This window comes from Lactuca serriola, chromosome 2 (assembly GCF_051521515.1).
Source record: "Lactuca serriola cultivar US96UC23 chromosome 2, Lser_US96UC23_V15, whole genome shotgun sequence".
NCBI classification, from domain to species: Eukaryota; Viridiplantae; Streptophyta; class Magnoliopsida; order Asterales; family Asteraceae; genus Lactuca; species Lactuca serriola.
This window is the reverse complement of record NC_136409.1, coordinates 108,580,136-108,601,766: the sequence shown is the minus strand read 5'-3', so window position 1 is coordinate 108,601,766 and position 21,631 is coordinate 108,580,136. Positions and strand designations below refer to the sequence as shown.

At 37.6% G+C, this 21,631-nt stretch overlaps 1 protein-coding gene across 1 annotated transcript; it reads right to left on the bottom strand.

Moving 5' to 3' along the window:
• Nucleotides 1–560: 560 nt before the first annotated feature.
• On the bottom strand, nt 561–1,313 carry LOC145089456 (uncharacterized). Its single transcript, XM_079027893.1, has one exon. The coding sequence runs from the start codon at nt 1,311–1,313 to the stop codon at nt 561–563; it is 753 nt and encodes a 250-aa protein (XP_078884019.1).
• Nucleotides 1,314–21,631: the final 20,318 nt, after the last annotated feature.

Sequence of the window (21,631 nt, the reverse complement as noted above, 5' to 3'; positions counted from 1 at the left end):
GAAAGGTAATGGAAAGTGATCTTTTCGTGTGCTTGCATTGAGTTTGCGGTAGTCAATACATACTCTCCACCCGTTTTGCACACGGGTGGGGACCATCATACCTTTGTTGTTCTCGACCACCATGATTCCCGTCTTCTTTGGCACGACTTGAACCGGGCTCACCTAAGAGCTATCCGAGATTGGATAGATCATTCCCGCATCTAAGAGCTTCAAAATCTCTTTCTTAACCACTTCCATCATTGGAAGATTCAACCTTCTTTGCGCGTCTTTACTCGGATTACATTCATCCCCCATTAAGATTTTGTGCATACAAGTGGAGGGACTCAAACCCTTAATATCCGCAATCGTCCAACCCATTGCTTCTTTATGTTCCCTCAACACCTTGAAGAGTTGTTCTTCTTCACACTTGGTTAGGTGAGTTGAAATGATGACCGGAAGAGTCTCGTTGCCTCCCAAGTACGCATACTTCAAATGTTGATGAAGGAGCTTCAATTCTAATTCTGGCGGTTGGACAAGGGAGGGTGGAAATCTCGTGTGAGTTTGAGGTAATTCAATTTGCTTCACACTAAATGGGTGGTCTTCTTGATCTCCAAATTGTTGACTAATCTTTCAATTTCGGGGTCTAGCGAGTAGAGCTTCAACTTCTTGGCTAATTTTGCACAATCAAACCCCTTGCTCAAAACCATCTCCAACATGTCATCATCACACAACTCGAACAATTCTTGAGTTAATGGTTCGACAACATCTATAAAGCACAAAGATGAAACATCACTAGGATACCTCATAGCATCATAGATGTTAAAACTTATTGTTTCACCATCAAATTCCATTGCTAAGCTTCTCGCATACACATCAATCTTTGTTCTAGCCGTCTTCAAGAATGGTCTCCCAAGTAAGATTATACCCGATTTTGAGGATACTTGTTCATCTAGGTCAATCACATAGAAATTCGCCGGGAAGACCAATTGGTTTACTTGCACTAGGACATCTTCCAAAACACCTCTAGGAAAGACACTTGATTTGTCCGCAAGAGATATTATGACACCGGTTTCACTTAAGGGTCCAACATTCAATGATTCATACACCGACTCGGGCATGCCACTGATAGAGGCACCAAGATCAAGCATAGAACTACTAAAAGTGACATCTCCAATCTTGCAAGGAACCGTGAACATTCTAGGATCTTTACACTTGGGTGGAAGCTTCCTTTGTAAAACCGCAAATGCATTTTTGTTCATCAAGATTTTCTCATTTCCTTTCAACTTTCTCTTGTTGGTGCAAAGCTCCTTCAAGAATTTTGCATATCTCGTCATTTGCTTGATTGCATCAATTAAAGGAATGTTTACTTCCACCTTTCGGAAGGTGTCCAATATCTCTTTCTCCTCTATATTCTTCTTTGAAGTTTCAAGTCGGGAGGGGAACGGTGGGTGAGTGGTTATTGGTGTCACTCGAGGGGTAGTCTTCTTAGTGGCTCCGGCTTGTGCATCGTTCTTGATTATAGGTTCTTCAATGGGAATGATCTCTATTTCTTCCTCTTCTTCCCTTGGCTTCTTCTTTGAACTACTTTCTCCGGTTTGTTTGCCACTTCTCAAGGTCACCACATTGACATTTGGGTTCTTTTCGGTTTGAGAAGGGAGTTTACCACAGGATTTCTACTTGCTTATGGATGTATCCCATTTGTGCTTCAAGGTTGGAGATACTAGTCCTTGTCTCTTTTTGGAATTGTTGGGTACTAGTAGCTAGGGATTTGACAATGTCTTCAAGAGACATTCCGGAACTACTTGCTTGAGATTGAGGAGGTTGTTGATGATGATGTGGAGGGTGCGGTTTGGGTTGATAGTGTGGTTGTTGATGTTGGTATTGAGGTTGTGGTGGCGGATAGGATGGTCTAACTAATGCATTTTGAGGCAATGGTCTTGGGTTGTAGCTCATGTTGGGATTTGACTTCCAACTTGAATTATATGCATTTTGGTAACCGGATGGTTTATTGTGGTAGTTTTGGAACTCTCATGTGGCGTTCACATGCTCCACATCTTCTTGAAGGATGGGACACCTATCCGTAGGATGTCCCATTGTTGCATATATTCCACAAACCATCACTTGTGGAGTTTGTCCCATGGCTAACTTTTGGACAACGGAGGTTAGATCTTTGATTTGAGACTCGAGATTTGATGTTCCCACTTCATTGACTTTGTGTTGAGTTTCTCTTTTCATATCTTGGCGAGGGCCAAAGTGTTGTGAATTCACGGCTATGGTGTTGAAGAGTTGTCTTGTTTGTTGTGGAGTTTTGCTAAAGACATCTCCACCACTTGAGACATCAACTAATCTTCTCTCCATTGGCACCAATCCCTCATAGAAGTGTTAAATGAGGAGTTGTTCCGGCATTTGGTGTTGTGGGCAACTATAGCACAAGTTGTTGAACCTCTCCCAATAATCATGGAAAGTCTCATTTTGACCTTGGCGGATTCCACAAATCTCATTTCTAAGACTTGAGACTCTTGAAGCGGGATAGAACTTATCAAGAAAAGCTCTTGCCATGTCAGTCCATGAGTTGATTCACCCCGGGGGAAGATAAAATAACCAATCTTTTGCTCTATCGGCCAATGAAAAAAGGAATGCCCTTAGCTTGATTTGGTCATCGGTTGACCCTTGTAGCTTCATGCTAGTGCAAATAATGTGGAACATCTTCAAGTGCTTATGCGGGTCTTCGTTCTCCAATCCATGAAAAGTTGGGAGGTGATGGACTAAACTTGACTTCAATTCCGAACCTCCTTCCAAAACTAGGTAATTGATATCGGTTGGAGTTTGTGTAACATCGGTCTCGATCATTTGCCTCAAGGTTCTTTCGGGAACTTCTCCTCCGTCTGCCATTGTAATTGGTTCAATAATGGGTGGATTTTGTTGTAGGGGTGGTGTTTCGGGAATTTCTTGGCGAGGGTCGGGACTATAATCGGGTTCTGTATCACTTGATGAGGTGGGTTCAACCTCCGGATCCCCGTGAGGATTAGAAGTTTGCCCACGTTCAATTCGCTTTTCCTTAGCCAAACGCCTTGCTTCTTTTTCGATTTCTGGGTTGTAAATCAAGTCACATGTACGCTAAGATCTGGGCATAGAGAAACAAATTGATTAAAAATAAACCAATCCCCGGTAACGGCGCCAAAATTTGGTGGTTGTCGAGGCCAACAAAATTAATAACCCTAATTATTACACACTAAAATAGTGTATAGTGGTAATGGGATCGTTTCAATGGAGATTGGTTCAATTTAAATCTCTATGTAAATCTCTTTGTAAAATACTTGCAAAATAAAATTAAAAGTAAAAAAATGGGGGGGGATGTTTAGTTCTTTCGATTGTTTGACAAAAATCAAAGCTAGCTAGAATAAAAATATGACAAGTAAAAAAGTAAATGATTTGATTAAATTCAAAGAAGTGGAATTGGTTGATTTTAGGGTACACCTCATGGATGATATGATTGACTTATCATTAGACGTAATGGAATAATACTTGTGGATTGGTTTAACTTGGCTATAGCAATTCATAAGCACAAATTTCCTTAACTCTTCTTGGAAATTAAAATGGTTAGAGGAGATCTTAACACATTTCCTTAATTGAAGTCACAAAATCAATGAAGCATAAAATCTTGTGAAAATCAATTAGCTTTAAGTTGTAAGAGTTACTAAGTCCAAAAGAAAATCAAATGCTTACATTATCATTATGGAGGAAACATTTCAATGGTCTAAATGAAATGAAAACAAACATATAAACCATTTGTTTCTTACTAATTTGAAGGTCCATTACTTAACCAAGAAATTAGTCAATAAATACAAGCATTCATTCATCCAAGCTCATGATCAAAGATAAATAAACACAACAAGATGTTTAACTGGAAAACATTCCCACAAACTTCAAACACAATGTAATGATAAGTCTTCAAAGCAAATAATCATCCATGGGTTAAACCCTGATCAACGAAATAAAAGTTTAGCCAAGTATGGCCAAATTAAAAGAAAAACAATAAAGTTTAGTGGTACCAAACATTGTCTTAGATGCAAGATGAAAGGAAATTACACTAATCTTCCAAAAATTCTTCAAATCTTCCAAGGATTCTTAGAGAGAATGTGGAGTATGTTCTTCAAGTCCTCCTCCCCCCCCCCCCCCAAAAAAAATGGCTCCAATCTCCAGCAAAAGGGAGCTGCTTTCCGGATTCAAAAAGGTGCCAAAAGTCACCCACCAAACTTCCACAAATAGAGTCAACAAGTCAAACCCGGAATCAACTCAGAACAATTCACGTGGACCGCGTATGAGTCCACGCGGATCGCGTGGATCACGCTGAATGTGATACTTGGGCCATTAATCATGTATTCTAGCCCAATCTTCAATTCTTCAACTTTAGCCCACAATCATAACTCTTTAGAGCCCATTTGTGCCATTCCAAACCCTTCTAATGATTGACCCAATACTCCTTAAATGTTCTTGTAGCTCGATTCCCGTCGTCTCATCATCATCCTTGCTCACAAATTAGATCCAAATTGATTTCTTCTTTATGCAAGCACCAAGCCCAATCGCACCACTCCAAATCCACAAGCAAATCACCTGCCTCCATAAGTCCCGCATCCTTCTAAGCCTCCAATAACAAATAGTCTTCGGTAATTCCTGCAATTAAGCTCAAAAGACTAGAAAGCACCCGGTAAAGGAGAAAAATGACAAAAAGAGAAAATATGCATGACGATTGACTAAAATGAGATGGTTTTAGCTAAAAACAAACTATGAAAAGAAGTAATAAAAACGAAACTATCATGCAGATGGGATCATACGAAGATGTGTATTTGGGAAAGAAAGTCGGGAAATCTTGGAACACTGCCATTGCGGGCCCGCTGGGGGACATCATGGAGCACATTACACGGCTAAAAATATTTTTGATATGGGGTTTTATTGGCCCACAATTTTCAAAGATGTTGGTCAATATGTCACGGGATGTGATTCATGCCAACGAGCGGGGAACATATCATCCCGAAATGAGATGCTCCAACATAATATTCAAGTTTGTGAAATATTTGATGTTTGGGGGATTGACTTTATGGGACCTTTCCTAATGTCAAAAGGGAATAAATATATCTTGGTGGCGGTCGACTACATATCTAAGTGGGCGGAGGCACAAGCATTACCCACCAATGATGCTCGGGTGGTGGTGCGATTTTTGAAAAAGCTATTCTGAAGATTTGGAGTTCCTAAAGCTCTTATTAGTGACTAGGCACTCACTTTGCAAATGATCAATTAGACAAGTGTTGAAAATGTATGGGGTACATCATAGATTCTCCACATCCTATCATCTACAAACAAATGGACAAACTGAAGTGACAAATAGGGCATTAAAAAGGATTTTGGAGAGATAAGTTGGAGGAAATCGAAAGGAATGGTTGGATAAACTTAATGATGCACTTTGGGCCTTTCGAACAGCTTTCAAAACACCTATTGGTACTACACCATATAGGCTAGTTTATGGAAAGAATTGTCATTTACCGGTTGAAATAGAGCATAAAGCTTATTGGGCTTTAAAGATGTGTAATTTTGGGTTGGTTGAACTTCGTACCAACCGGTTGATGCAAATGAATGCCCTTGAATAGCTTAGAAATGAGACTTACACTAGTTCCTTGATATACAAAGAAAATACCAAGAATTGGCATTACAAAAGACTAAAGGGTAATAAGGACTTTAATGAAGGACAAAAGGTGTTACTCTTTAATTCGAGGTTAAAGCTTTTTCTGGGCAAGCTGAAGACACGGTGGGATGGTCCTTTTGTGGTGAAACAAGTTTTTCCACATGGAGCTATTGAGCTTATATCAAAAGATGGTACTCCTTTTAAAGTTAATGGGCATAGAGTAAATAAATATGAAGAGGAAATCAAAACATGAAGGACTTGAAGAAGGGATGCATTTGGAAAAAAACTACAGAATCGTAAAGCGCGAAGGAGTCCAGCTAATGACTCCTTAAAAAGAAGCGCTTCCGGGAGGCAACCTGAGTTTAGAGTTTGCTTTCTTTTACCTTTCTTTTTCATTTTACTTTCGTTTTTGTTGTTAGAATCTGCTTTTATCAATTTTTTTCAATGTTTAAAATGATTGCTTGAGGGGAAGCATTGCTAACGTGTGGGGTTGGTGGCATAAAATTTAAGAACTCAAATTTTTATCAAACAGAATGTAAAACTCATCGAATCTAAGTACCTACTCGGCGAGTCCATTTTGGAAATCACGAAAAATCACGGATTCGTGTATCTACTCAGCGAGTAGGAACTTCTACTCGGCAAGTCCACGTATTTACCCGAAAAAAATTAATTTTCACATTCTGTAAATAAGGGGTTTTAACCCTAATTGGTAAAACACAATTACATACGCAGCCACCAGCCGCTCGACGAGCATCTTCTTCTCTCAAGTCTTTATCTTCAAATTTTTGCTATTCCTTGCATCTTCAACCAAAATGGTAATGTTTTTTCTACTTAATCTTGTTAAAGTTCATGTCTTGGGTAGATTTGTGGCTGTAATCCATGAAAAACCGGGTTATGGGGTTTACTCCAATCCTAGGGTTTTCATTTTTAGGTTGAATTAGGTTGTTTTAGACATAATTTCTTGCAAATTTATGCTTAATAGACATACCAAGATAAACCCCTGGACTAATTTGTGACAGTTGATTTCACCCGAATTAGGAATGGACTCGCATAGTTCATACTACTCACCGAGTCGGTTCGTGGACTCGGCGATTCCAGGTTGTAGATTCCCAGAATTTTGACATTTTTAATTTTTCGGTATTTTGTTTGTGGTGTTCTTGGTTTTGTTTTGCAGAAAACATGTCTAGGCACGGACAAAGCTCGAGAGGAGGCGGTTATGGGGACATCCCATGGCTGAATTTTCCACAAATAACTTCCAAATCTTCACTCGCCCGTGCGAAAAACAAGCTTGAAGCACTAAAACGCAAGGAGATATACGTTCCCAATGAGATAGATTGGCATTGGATAGGTCAATCCGGATTGGAGGAGGAATTGACTCCTTATTTAGACAATTCCTTTGTGAATGATGGGGTGACAATAATTTGCGATGGGTGGAGTCGATTGTTCAAGATTCAAGAACCCGACTATCAAGAACTATGTTGGGAATTCTTTTCTACCGTTTCCTTCCGAGGTGGTAGTGACTACTATAACCCGGGCATTATTTCCTTTTGTCTTGGAGGGGAGCTGCACCAATGCAGCATAGTGGAGCTTGCCTAGAGGCTAGGCATCTATGATCAAAATATGATCATGTCTGAAAACTTTGAGTCATTCCTGGAACATTGCCACAAGGACTTTCCCGAAGAGGTGGTTGCATCTACTTGGTGGAACAAAATTGCCAACCGGGCCTACATTCCTTCTTCTGCTCAAGAGGGAAGCATATGTTCCCCCATCCATCGCTTGATCCATCATCTTATCGCAAGCACTATTAACATGTGAAAGGATGATGATAAGGTTCCCACTCTCAACATCTTTTACATGTGGAGCATTATTACTCCTGATGTTTTCTGCAATTTGCCATATTGTTTCTCAAAATATTTAGCGGAGGGGCGGTTAAGGAGCGGATCACTTCCAAAATCAACGGTGGCATGTTTGTTACAAAGTTAGCTAGGACATATGGGATTTTGGTCCAAGGGGCGGCAAGGGTATTGACAATGATTCCTTCTCCTCCTTTTAGCACCACATTATTTAGGAGGGCAAGGATCATTGAGGATTATGGTGGGGGACATTTTGGAATACCAAATGTGGATGAGGTGTTGGTGCTCGAGGAACCAGGAAGGAGGGTGAGGCAACGAAGGGATCACGTCCGAGAAGACCCACCGGTCATTCTGGTGGATGAGGAGCTCCCAATGGACTGGTATAATGTGGAGATGAGAAGGTACCAGGACGACCTTGGACGGAGTATGAATTACCACAACGAATCATTTGTTTAGTTGTTTGAACAAATGAATATTGCGCCAAGACGCGGTCCCGGATATCCTTATGTTTCAAGTAGGGAAGAGAGGACGAATCAAAGAAGGAATCAAGCCAGAAGTAGTGGAGCTGGAGGAAACGAAGATGATGATGAAGATTTATAAAGATTGATGTTTTGTGTTTTTTTTTATTTGGTTGTTTGAAAACTATTTTTATTTGTTTCGTGTGTTTTGAAGTTTTAGTACTAGGTTAAAGTAGGAGTTTGTTTATTATCACTTGTGGTTGTTTTTTATCTTTTCAGATTGAAGCTTGGGATGCATGTAGGAGTCTCGATGTTAAAGCTAAATTAAGGGTCGGGTCTAGATAAGTATGTGGAAGTTTTAAGTTTAAGGTCGAGTCCGTTAGAAAAGAGGGTTAAAGAGTGTTATTTATTGAAAAAAAATGAAGGAGGGATACTAAATTGCCATAACCAAACACATCAGAAACGGATTCAAAGTAGAAGATTTATTTTCCAATTAGCGTTGTACTCGCCAAGTGCATATCTTGGACTCGATGAGTCCCTTTGCAATTCTACAACCTTTCTGCTAGAAACACTTCTACTCATCGAGTTGTCATATTTACTCGACGAGTCACTCAATATTCCATTCTCAAGGCTTACATTTTGACTACATTTGATATGGGCCTTACTCATATTCTTTGAAGATTAATTCCTGAAGATTTTCGAGACTATTTTCCTGCATATGTGGAGTCGTACGACACAAGATTTGACACCCAAGGCATGGATGAGCTATTCCCATGCCTAAAGTCAATTAAAGATGGAGCTTTTCATGAAGAAATATCGTCCTCGCTACTACTATCCCAAGGGAGTTTGTTCCAACTCTCTTTATTTTGTCATTTTTATGCATAACATGCAATGGGGACATTGCATAAATTAAGTGTGGGGTAGGGGTTGATTATATTAGTTACATTAGAATCCTAATTTAGGTATAATTTTGAAATTTTTTGCATTAAAAATTACTAGGATTAATTTAGAAAATTTTGGTAAAACCAATTCGGATTCCATGCTAGTGTTATGTTTGATGATTGCATCAACACCCAAATGTTTAGTTAAGCCTATATATGTTCTAGTGCATTTGTGGCCTCACTTATTCTAGAGAAATAATGGGACAAAAACACAACCTTGCTTAGTTTGAGGGATGCAATATGTTTAGCATCGTGTACTTGAAATGTATCCAGGAAAACTAATATCTTTAACCAATAAACGTTGAACTTGAGCGCCCTTGCTTAAGCATGTAGGTTTTGAGTGAAAAAAAAAAGTGAGTTGCATGTAAAATGAAAAAAAAGAGAGAGAGAATTACAAGAAAAGTTGTAAGAATTTTGGAGCAACCAAAGTGAAGATCAAAAGATCAAAATTCTGAAGATTCAACAAGTTGAGGATACCAAAAATTAAAAAAAGGTGGTGAATTCAAAGAAATCAAGATCAAATTATCAAAGAAGTGAAGAATTCCAATAGCTCCATAGTGGTATCAAAAAGTTGTAATTTTCTAGATTATGTATGTTTGGGTTACTCAACCAAAAATACCCTGAGGTTAGGAAGTTTTCTGCGGATAGATTCGGAGGGATGCATAAAATGAGTATTGTTCAAAAGAAGTGGGCGAGTGTTTATGAGGATTGTAAGTATTTAGAATTGAGGGGAGTCCTTAGGAAAAATTTTAGACACAAATGCATGCATTGTGGTCTTGGCATAATGGTTGGGTTCAATTGGGATTGTCTTATATGATATTAGTGTGCTAAAATTTAATTTTGCTTGGGGGCAAGCAAAAGTCAAGTGCGGGGTATTTTGATATGTGCATATTTAGCTATATATTTAGTATAGATTTTTATTATTTATTAGCTAATTATTTGCAAATTATGGACAAAAGATACTTAATATTGTTTACATTGTATTTTCAGTCCAAAAGATATGCTCGGAAGAAAAAGGAAGCAGGAGATGCGATCGAGAGCTCAGAAACTGAAGAAAGAAGGAAAATAACCAAATCCTGAAGGACTCGGCGAGTCAGGACGCCCATTCGACGAGTACCCACGAATGTTCGCGAAGCAAAACACAAATTCCTTGCTGTACACGGACTCTACAGAGGGGACTCGGGAAGTCGGTTATCTACTCGACGAGTAGACCCTGTTTTGTGAAATCTATAAATAGAAGTCACATTCCCGAATTGAGGCTCTCTCCGGAATCCTTGTGGAATTACTTTGCGACCAAGAAGGCATCGGAGCTTTGGAAATCGTGAGAGAACCCTAATCTTAAATTCTAAGAAGATTTAAGGCAACATAAGTTTACTTTTTCACTTTATTCTTGAATAGAACTATGTTTGGATTGTTAGAATTCGTTTTTGGGTTGTTATCTGCTGTAATTATGAACTAAATCCTTTAGTTTCTGTTTAGGGTAGATAACTTTACTCCTATGGATTGATTTATATTTGGATTGATTGTTTATTGGCGAATTTTGTTAAAATAAGCTTGTTAAAGAACCTTATGCATTAACCATAACTATTTTCTATTAATTGGCAAGTAATTAAGTTGCATGAACATCTCTTAATTGCTTACCTCACATGATTTATGTGAAAACATTGTTATATGCCTAGGAATAGTGAATGTAAAACTAGGATTAACTAGGGAATGGGTAAATTAATGTGTGTGCTTGTGTGATAAACCATCAACAAGAGGTTAATTGAATTATTAGTTTGATTAGCTAATTAAAAGTCTAGATTAACCTGAATAAATAAACTAGGGAATTTATTAGTTTAATCACTTGATCACTACGTAAATTAATTTATTTTCTAAGGATTGGTAATTGCGAATGTGAATCTAATCACCTTAGTCGGTAACCAATAACAATTAATCCATTGCATTGCCATAAAATCAACCATAGGAGTAAATGAATCGAACCTAAACATAAACCTTTTTATTACTAAATTTAGTTGGTTTTTACTTGTTTTTTAGCTATTAGCTATTTAAACTGTGTGTTAGTTAGTGTGTTAAAGTTTCTAGTCTTGAAAAACTAGAGACAACCTTTTACTTAATTTGCTTGTTTAGTTAATTCTAGTTATTAGTTTAATTTCCATTCTTTGAGTTCGATACCCTACTTATTCAACTATATCACTAATAGACAGGTTCACTGCCTTTGTGTGTTTAAATTTCGTCTTAAAAGTAGGACTAAAACCCGTGCATTTTTATACACATCAGCTAGTCACCAATCTCCACCAATCCTTCGCTCCAGACCAAAAAAGGTTTTAGAGCACACTTGACCTCCTGGTCAGCTAGCCAAGAACAAGTAAAGAAACATCCCTCAACATCTGAAAACCACCTCATACAAATAATTGAATCTTGAACCCCATCAAACACCGAGGCCATCGTGTTGTAGAAGTCCTGGTACTAGAACGCTCTCCCTGCGCCAATCCCCACAGCAACGACGACTGCGGTAGGTGCAGCGACAACAACTTTAGAAAGTGCAGCGTATCAGTCATCAAAGAGCTCCATCACGGCGGTCTTGATATACCTAAAAAAGTCTGGTATCTACCCCGGACAATAGAAAACACGTCAACATGAACCATCTCCTTAATATGGTCCTCAGACAACCATGGCCTATCCTGGCCACTCTATCCAACTCCTTACTCAATTCACCTTGTAACCACCATACTAAAAATAAACCAAAATATATTAGATGAGACACATATCATACCATATGAGCTATTGCAAACAACAAAACCCTAAGGGTTGTGACCTACCTGCTACACGTACGGGTCCTATGCTTCTAGTATTAAGGACCCATACTACGACCCAAACAGCACATACTAGAATACGCACACACACACACACACACACACACATATATATATATATATATATATATATATCATTTCCTAGAGAAAGGCTAGACATCCCTCAACTGGCTGGCTGTCCCCATGCAACTCATCCATGAAACTTCCACCAACCCTGCAGTACTTGCATTTGCTAATCATACATAACACTGGATCCTATGAACAGTCGAATACCTGATTCTACCCTAAGCCCTTCATCAGACAAGAACAAGAAATAAGGCTAAAACAAACATTCTCAGGCTATAGAATCTTAGTCATGTACAACTATGATGCAGACACTAAGCAACTATGGTAATGATGTCAATTCCATATAAGAAAGAAACCCTAGGCTATTATGCATCAATTATCAGTCAATTTTGTGATGCAATTCCTGAAGATCCCTAGCCAATCACTAGCATGTTGTTTTATCATAACCATAACAACAAATAACAGTGTGGGTAATTTGGGTATACTTTCTTGCTCTGGCTGATCATACACATCGCATCCTTCCTTGTTAACTTTTGAAAACATTTTTTTTATAAAGTTTCAAAACTTTTTCAGTTACCTAGTTTGAGTCTGGATTCACACGAATGCTCATCCAATTCACTCAAACCAAGGCTCTGATACTGACTTGTAACACTCAAAATCACAAAAATTTAAAATTTTCAAAAATCAACCATTCATCATCATTTTTTACAAAATAGTCAATGTTTTCAAAGTATTATTTCAAATCAAAGTTTTTCCCCAAGATCTACTGAAAAAACAGGAAGTTGTGTATGATCACGCCTTCACCTTCCTACAATCCTCAAAAGTAGTTGAAAGCACAAACTAAAACTGTAAGACAAAGCTTAGTGAGTTCCCCCAAAATACCACCACACAGACATATAATCAAACAGATAACAGGTCCACAACCTCCTGGTTGGATTAGCCCCGACCCACAATATTTCATTTAGAACGCCCTAGCCCACAACCTTATGGTTGGAATGCCCCGGTCTATTGACTTACATCACAAAGCAGTACAATCTCAACCCCACGATACCATGTCGACATGCACATATCAATTAACATATAATCAACAACAGATAATCATATAACCAGTTAACAATCTAGTAGGCAGATCCATGAATTACTATTGTATAGCAACATCCTAAATACCAGAATACGTAACCAAAAGGGGTCGGCATTGGTGCCTTCAACCCACAAGAACAATACGGAAACTCACCTCATAGTCTAACGAATAACTGAACAATACAATGCTTTATATATCGACTCTACATGTCACTAATTCAACAGATAAAGACCAAGACTTAACTATAGCTCAAAAAACCTAAAATACCTTTAAGTCAAACTTGGTCAACCGTGGTCAAAGTCAAAGTCAAAGTCAACAGGTCAAGGAGTCAACTTGGTCCACACAGCCGCGTACGTGGGTCGTACTCCGCTCTTACATTGGGAGTACTTGAGCTTTGACCAAAGTCAGGATATTAACCACATACGCGCGACGTATGCTGAGGTACGCACAACTTACGCTCAGAACCTTCTTTTCTCAATAAGAGCTTAATACATTAAGCTCTCAAGCCCAAACTTCATTTCTAAGGCTAAAATACAACTAAGAGTCATAATGTTTCCAACTTTATGACTTTGCATCTCCATTAAGTGCTTAATACACAAAATTTCAACATCTTAATGCCTTAAGACCTTCTAGAGCATGCATGGAAAAAAACTAAGCATCAAGACCACATTTTTATGACTCAAAACCCCTCATAAGTTCTAAAAGGACGACTTATTTGGTTAAGAGCATGTCATGCTCAAGAATCACCATATTTGGGACCAAAAGTGCCTAAATGAAGAAATGGTTAGATCTACAAGATAGGGTGATCAAGTTATGAACTTTTTACCTCCTGGAGGTTGCTAGCAAGGAGATAATCTCATATCCAAGTTGCTTCCAAGCACCAAGCTCTTCTAATCACCTTCTTCTTCTTTAAGAATGCTACACAACACAAAGATAAGCTCAATATGCACTAATCTAACTTAGGGTTAGCTTGGGGGTCGTTTTCCTCATATGAAGGCTGGTGAGGGAATGAGAAATGAGAGATAATGATGCTTAAATATGGACAAAAGCCTAAAAATTAGTGTTTAAGGACTTACCACGTACGCCATGCGTACGTGGTGTACTCCCAGCGTACTAGGGTCCGCCGAGTACGCCTAGCGTATACAACGTACACTCAGCGTACTAACCTCCTGGTCAAAACTACCAAAATGCCACAATAGGCCATTGTTGCAATCTTTCTCAAACTCAAGGGTTAAAATGCAATATTCTTTCATACTTACGGTTAAAATTGAAAATACCTCATCATCGGGATGTTACAAGGATCCTCTTCACACCTATCTCTGCTATCAATTGCAGAAGAAATTCCTACTGATACCCACTAACTACCTTACAAATACAATTACATGCAACAGGAACTAGATACTTCTTTGACTGCACTACAACTATTGGACTCACACAAGAGCTGCGCAATAGAGTTAAACCTAACCTACTAAAATTATCTAATGTCTGTAACATGCAACCTAACATATCCACTTGATAGTTAATTAATACTAGTGGAAGTTCCTAAAAGCACAAAGCAAGCAACATTCGATAATCGATTTCTAACCAGTTGTCACAACCAGTAAATTTGAGTTAAGATTTCTATCCTTGTACAAGATAGCTCCTTTGTGTAACCTTCTAACACTACATTTGGTATAAATCAAACTTCAATGTTATTTAAGTTTATATATCCAAAAATTGTGATTCAAGTCGAAACCACCTTGTATAAGCCCAAAACCTAATCCGATAAGCCAAGACTACTCAACTTTGGGCCTTAGTCCAAGTTTTCTAGGCCCAAAACCCCTACTTGGGCCAAAACACTCTTATTGGGCCCTAATTGACCAATAACCTTTCCAATTGGTCTTTTGGGCCGAAAATATCTAATAGGTATTATATTGGGTCAGAAAGCTCTAATGATCCATAAAGTAGGTCGAAAACCCCCTAATGGGCCCTTTTGGGCCGAAAGCTATCACATAAGAATCTCATTGGGCCGAAGACCATTCTTTGGGCCCTAAGGGGCTGAAAATCTCTATTGGGCCCTCTCACTAAACCGAAAATATATATTGGGCCAAATCCATTTCCTTTGGGCCTATTATTGTACCGAAACCTTCTTTAGGCCAAAACCAAGCCCAAAAACCACTCACTCACTCCATAAACCGAAGCCTTTCTTGGGCCCAAGGTGTTCTCGGTCACACATGAAAACCGAAACCCTCCTTCCTCCCTCTTGTTCGGTTATAATAATAAAAAAAAGAAAAAAAGAAAAGGTGGTGAACAAAGGGGTTGCCACCACAACATTGACTCCCATGTTTCCAAGCATTTGACCATCATACTTCAATACAAGGCATGTTTTTCCACCATACACCCAAGCCCCTCTTCTCTCTCCCCTCTCCTCTTAGTTCGACTGAATGCATCACCCTCCCCCACAATTCATTTCAGTTTTCACTCTCACTTCTCATTTCCTCTCAAACCCTCAAGTTTTCTCTCATCTCTTTCTCTAAAACTCGTGAGTGTGTGTGTGGTTTCAAAGAAGGCTTCTTCAAGCTTACAAACTTGGTAAGTTTTTGGTAAACTCTATTGTTTTGTTCCAAGTTTACACTAAAAATCCTTTCTCATACAACTCCATTTTCGTGTATATTCTCTTAGAACACCATAACCTCAAGAATCTTCTCAAGAAAGCAAGCTAAAACCGAAAAACCCTTCTCTATCTTCTTCTACCAACCGAAAAAGGCCCCAAGGTGAGCTTCATACCCCATGTTTTCGAGTTTACATTCTTTTGGGAGGGAATACAAGTCAAAATCTTATTAAATCCTTGAATAATTTGCTTGCATGTGTATGTTTTATATGTTAGGTGTGTTGAAATGTTGTGATCTCATGCTAAAAGTCCATGAACTTGAGATTTTATACAAGTCTTAAGTTGTTGGAAACCAAGTATTTTGTGTAGGTTTTACATGTTTTGTTGCTAGGTTAAAAATGTTTTCTTTAATGTGTAATAAAATCACCATGATGTCAAGGAAAATGTTTAAAACAAATTTTTGGTCATGAAGCTTGAAAAATGAAAAAATATGGAAATTTACACATAAAATGGTACATTTTTTAAAATATAAATTTTTACCACAACATTTGTAAAAATGGGTCAATTATGACAATTTTGGCAAAAATGAGTCATTTATGACAATTTTGGTAAAAATGGGTTATTTTTTACAAAAGTAGTAAAAATGGGACAAACTCACTTCTCCACAAAAATTTATGTGTCATAAGTTGTCTTTCAATAATAGTTTTCAAACACTCCTAGTAAATTGTGTAAATTCACGACAGGAATTATTGTGTGTCATAAACTGCAGTCGTAAATATACACTAGTAATGTTATTTACAATATTAAATAATTGGATTCAATGTTTGCATAAATTCTGTTAAGACTCTTGTAAGACACTCCTTCACCATACCTATTTAGTGTACACCGTAACAACTGTAGTTATAACCAGAGTCTCCTGGAGGGAGAGCGTGATATTGTGTATAGATTTATACGGGGTTGACACCCCCACACATTAGTTGTTCGTTACAGCTAGACAGGCTAGTCTAGGGTGACAATTATCTTTAGAAACCGGCGCTTGAAGAACGTCAAGACAGGCACTTTAGTGACATTAGTATGGTTATAGCGACTCACATAGAGAATAACAATATCATTTTAAAATTTACATGGAATATACATTCAACTCATGTCATAAAGGGAAAAACTATGTGTGGTCTATTTTGTAAATAAATTTCACCACTCTGGTCTTAGGGTTTTCAAACCACAATTTTTCGCATAACAGAAAATATAGGATTTTCTGGTAACACTCTCTATATAATTTCAAAGAAGGAAAAACGAAAGAACATGCATGCAATTATACATGATTTGGAACAAGATTTTCAAACTATTTTTAGAGAAAATACTGGATTTTCTGGAGTTTCACACACTATTACAAAGTTTTCATTAAAAATATGCTTATGAACTCACCAACATTCTATGTTGACGATTTTCAAAACGAGTTGTATTCTCAGGAACTCAGTAAGTAGGTTTTGCAGCTATGGATTTTGGGAATTGTTGTATTTTTGAAATGCCATACATTGCATTACTGTTGGATGTAATTTCATGAACCAATACAAAGTTGTAAATAATGCATGTTGGTATCTGTAATGTATTATGTTTGGTTGCAAGATGAAGTCATTTATTAAAGATGAAGTCACCCGCCCCTGGGCGTTTCTGTTGTCTCGGTTCGGAGGTGTGACACCAGTGCACTGCCTAATCATGACACTTTATCATATCATTAGCAATCCATTCTATCATGCAGATCTAGAGGCTCATATAGTAGACATACAAAGACATCTCTCCCAACATTCCATCATACAATTTTGAGCAAATCATTAGCCCTATTCTAGCATTTTATACACATACACACATACTGAAAACAAATAAACATGTATGGGTATTTTGGTAAATATTTACTTGAGTTCGGCCGATTGCACGCATCACACCTATTCTTTTATAAAAACCATTTGAAAAATCTTTTCTTTTTACCAATTCCTTAGGTTGAGTTCAAATACATCTGGTGAGTGTGCCTGAATCCCTCAAGCCAAGGCTCTGTTACGAACTCGTAACATCCTAAAAATACTAAGTAAAATTTTTTATTTTTAAGTCAACCAAAACCATCAATCATTCATTTTAAAACCATCAAAGTGTGACAATGTAGAAAATACTTATCATAGAACAATCCAAAACCATAAAATGCAAAACACTGATGGATGCTATGCGATCATGCCAGTCCCTTCCCTTTCGAACCAGAAGTACCTAAAAAAACATTTTAAACATAAACTGTAAGACAAAGCTTAGTGAGTTCCCCAAACTACCTCATATCATACATGCATATCAGCGTAAAACTGTAACATGTCAATTTCACCCTTGATTCCCTTCCGACTCAATCACTGTTTTTCAACCTAACGGGTCTATTTCACCCCTGATTCATTTCTGACTCAATCGGTGTTTTTCAACCGAACGAGTCTATTTCACCCCACATACATATAGCATACAGGCATACATGTATACACCAATAGTCACAAAGACAACAATCACATACAACACCTAGTGTCTTACATTATAGTGAGAAGACTCACCTCAATCGATAACATATACGTCTTACACTCGAGCTGTTGGTCCAAGAATCTCCGCATACTATATATATATATATATTAAAACCAACCCTAATTAAGAAGTAGGGCAATAATCATAATTAAGGTCCATTTCATATTGTCTCTCACTAAGGGTAGAAGACCATTTTACCCTTTCGAGGCTAAACCCACCCAACTTTGCCGAACGCATAAAATGATTTATTCCTACTTTTGGGAGTACGCCCTGCGTACTCTTTTAGTATGCCCTGCGTACTGAGTTTCCACAGAAAAGAAAACAGGGTATACCCCATTACACATTGCTTACTCCAGGGTTACGCCCTGCGTAACCCCCTAATGCCAAAATCCACTATTAAGCTCTTAATACCTAAAGACTAAACGTCCAACTCAAAGATCTTGATCTTGGGAGGGTCTTAACTGATGAAGTCATCAACTTTAAGCTTTTACATGGCTTAATAGTGACCAAAACAAAACCCTAAGTCCATAACACTCTTTAATAACCTCAAACTCTTGCATGAGTGAGAAATAGCAACAAAGACTTCATTTACAAACCCAGAGACTAAGCAAAACTATGAAAATATCCCTAAAATTGACGGTTAGATTGAGTCCATAATACGAAACAATTGCATAAAAGACTATGGATTTATTGGTTAACTTGGAAAAATCACTTTTTAGAGGGTGTTTGGATAGGGAAAAAAAAGGCATGTTTATTGCTTATTGCTTATTCTCACCACAATAAGCTGAGTTGAAGTGTTTGGATAGGTAGGTTAAAAAATCAGCTTATTGTGGTAGGAATAAGCTAAATAAGTTGATTTCAATAAGCAAGGGGGTAATGCTTATTATTTATTGCTTAATTTTAATGATTTTGAAAATTACGTAATTACCCTTCAAAACAACGATACATAAACCCATAACCCTTTTGGTTGATCAATTGTTGCCGATTGTTATTCCCTCTCCCTGCTACCATCGCCGATCTTCAAGCCACCAGCCATCGACCATCGACGATCAAGTAAGGAATTTGCTACTTCTTTTTTTCTCGCCTGTTAACGCAATATGTACGCGGTTTTTTTTTGTGTACGATCATGCAGAAACAAGAGTTGACTTCCCCTGTCATTCTTGATTGTTCCTTTTTTCTTCATTCTTTGACTGTTCTTGTTATTAGCTTGTGGTTATTGCCCCTTTTCTCGCCTGATTGCTCTTGTATGATGTAGTTTCTTTCTTTTTTTTTGCTCCTACCTGCACCGAGAATTGCACCTGTGATGTTTGATCATAAAATTCCCTGACATGCTTCTATTTTTACTTCTTTATTGTTGTGGTTATTTGTTTCTATTGATTGTAGTGATTCTTGTTTGTATTTAGGAATTTTCTTCATTAACTTGTGGTTATTTTTTTCTTGCTGTTTTGATTCAACATTAGCGTGAATTTTAGAATTTTCTTCATTCCTTATGATGATGCAATATAGTTAATGGACCCTGCCAATGTCCATGATGTGGATATTAATACACCCAAAATGAAAGTTACAAATAGGTTTCATTGGGATCCTCATACATTCAAGATATTTCTTGAGGAATGTATGACGGAGCTAAAAACGGGAATAGAACGGGTACTTATTTCAAACAGGTCGCGTGCCAAAATATATGTAAGTGGATTTTGGAACGAACGGGTAAAGAATTGGACAGAAATCAAATGAAAAACAAATGAGACATTATGTGGAAAGAGTTCAAATATCAGGACCGTTTAACAAGACTAGAAACAGGAATTTCAACTGATCGCACGAAAAATATAATCTCAGCATCAAAGGAATGGTGGGATGAGAAAATAAAGGTAATAATTAAAAAATGTATCTAACAATATATTATTTGTATTATGTTTTTCGTGACATTCTCATTTTGTACATATAAGAAGATAAAGAGTATGCTAAGTTTAAGGATAAGAATTTGGATGTATATCAGACATATTATGAGGCTTTATTTTGGAATACTGTAGCTGTTAGAGAGAAGGCTAAGATATCTTGCGAATTTGGCAACAGTAACACTCTGGATGATGTACAGTTTGTGGATATTACGGATGAAAAAGTAGATACTGACGAAGTCCGCTTATTTGAAGATGTTGATCCTTTTCTCACATATGACAGTTCTAGTATGAAAAAGAGGGGAAAGAAGTTAACTCCCAGGCGTGAACACAAAAGAAAATTTGAAGGGAAAATGAAGGAAAAAATGAAGGGAAAAGTATGGCAAACTCGCCATATGAAGAGAAACTGGACACTATTTTTGATGTTTTGTTAACAAGGAGCACTCAACCCTCTAGACAAACCACACAGTCACCGACAACAGAAGATTACATGGCAATTGTCTCTACTTTCCCCGGTTTTGAAGAAGGGTCAATAGGATATTTAGAAGCGTTAGAGGTCTTTTTAAAGAAGCCAGCTCGTCGTAATTTTATGGTTCCAAAGACTAATGAAACAAATATGAGGTTTCTCAAGAGGCTCACAGAGAAAGAGAAGTAGTTGAAGACTTTAAACGGTCGTCATAACTATTGTGGTCAATTTTTCCCTTGTCCCGTGATTTTGTTTTTGTTTCCTTTTCAATGATTTTATGTATTAGGAAGACTTTAAACGGTTGTCATGTATTAGACCTATCCTTTCATTTATTATGTTACATTTAAACGATTGTTTTGTGTTTGTTTTATGCAATGTTCCATCGCCCCTTTATGCTCCTAGAACACACCATACAGAACCCTAATCGTGTTGTGAAGATCTAAAGGCCTTTTTGGTGATTCTTGGTGGTTTGTGGTGGCAAGAAGGAAGGAGAAGCTTGAGGAACCAAGATGTCACACCCCGAAAACCGAAGGCGGAAACATTCCCGGGGTTGACTCCATGTTGAATATCAAATCCAATGTACATAGTAAGTAAAGTGAAACAAACATTACATTACATATTAAAAGTTTTACAATTTGTTTCAAAAGACACAGTTTATACAGATGTGATACATAGTATAGATATAAACAAAACGAATGAGCTTTGCACGCACACCATCCTGGATTAAGTAAGTCTTCGGGTACCTGTACTATCGTTGACCTGAGAACACAAGCGGTTTAAAAATCAGCATAACGCTGGTGAGTTCATAAGTAGATTTGTTTTGTGAAAATGTATATGTTTCCTTTCTGTTTCTGAAAATGTAACACACACCAAGAAAATCCCACATTTTCTTAAAAGTTGGTTGTTGTTTCACAAAAGTAAAGTATAGTTTGGTTACCCAATTCGTTAAACTAATCTGTTTACGTACCAGTGTATTCCCAGGAAAGTCCCATACTTTCCTGAATGTTAGTTATTATAAAAGATGTAATGTTATACAGTTTGTTACACTTTTCTAGTTATTTATATGTTACCCAGGAATGCCCCATGCTTTCCCGTATGATGATTTTCAATGTAAAAGATGTATTCTGTTAGACCTGGTTATGCACAAGGTTTCCCAGGAAGATCCCATACCTTCCTGAATGTTGGTTATCATTGTAAAAGATGTATTCGTGTTATGTTCATTGTTTTTCCCCCAGGAAAGTCACATACTTTCCTGAATG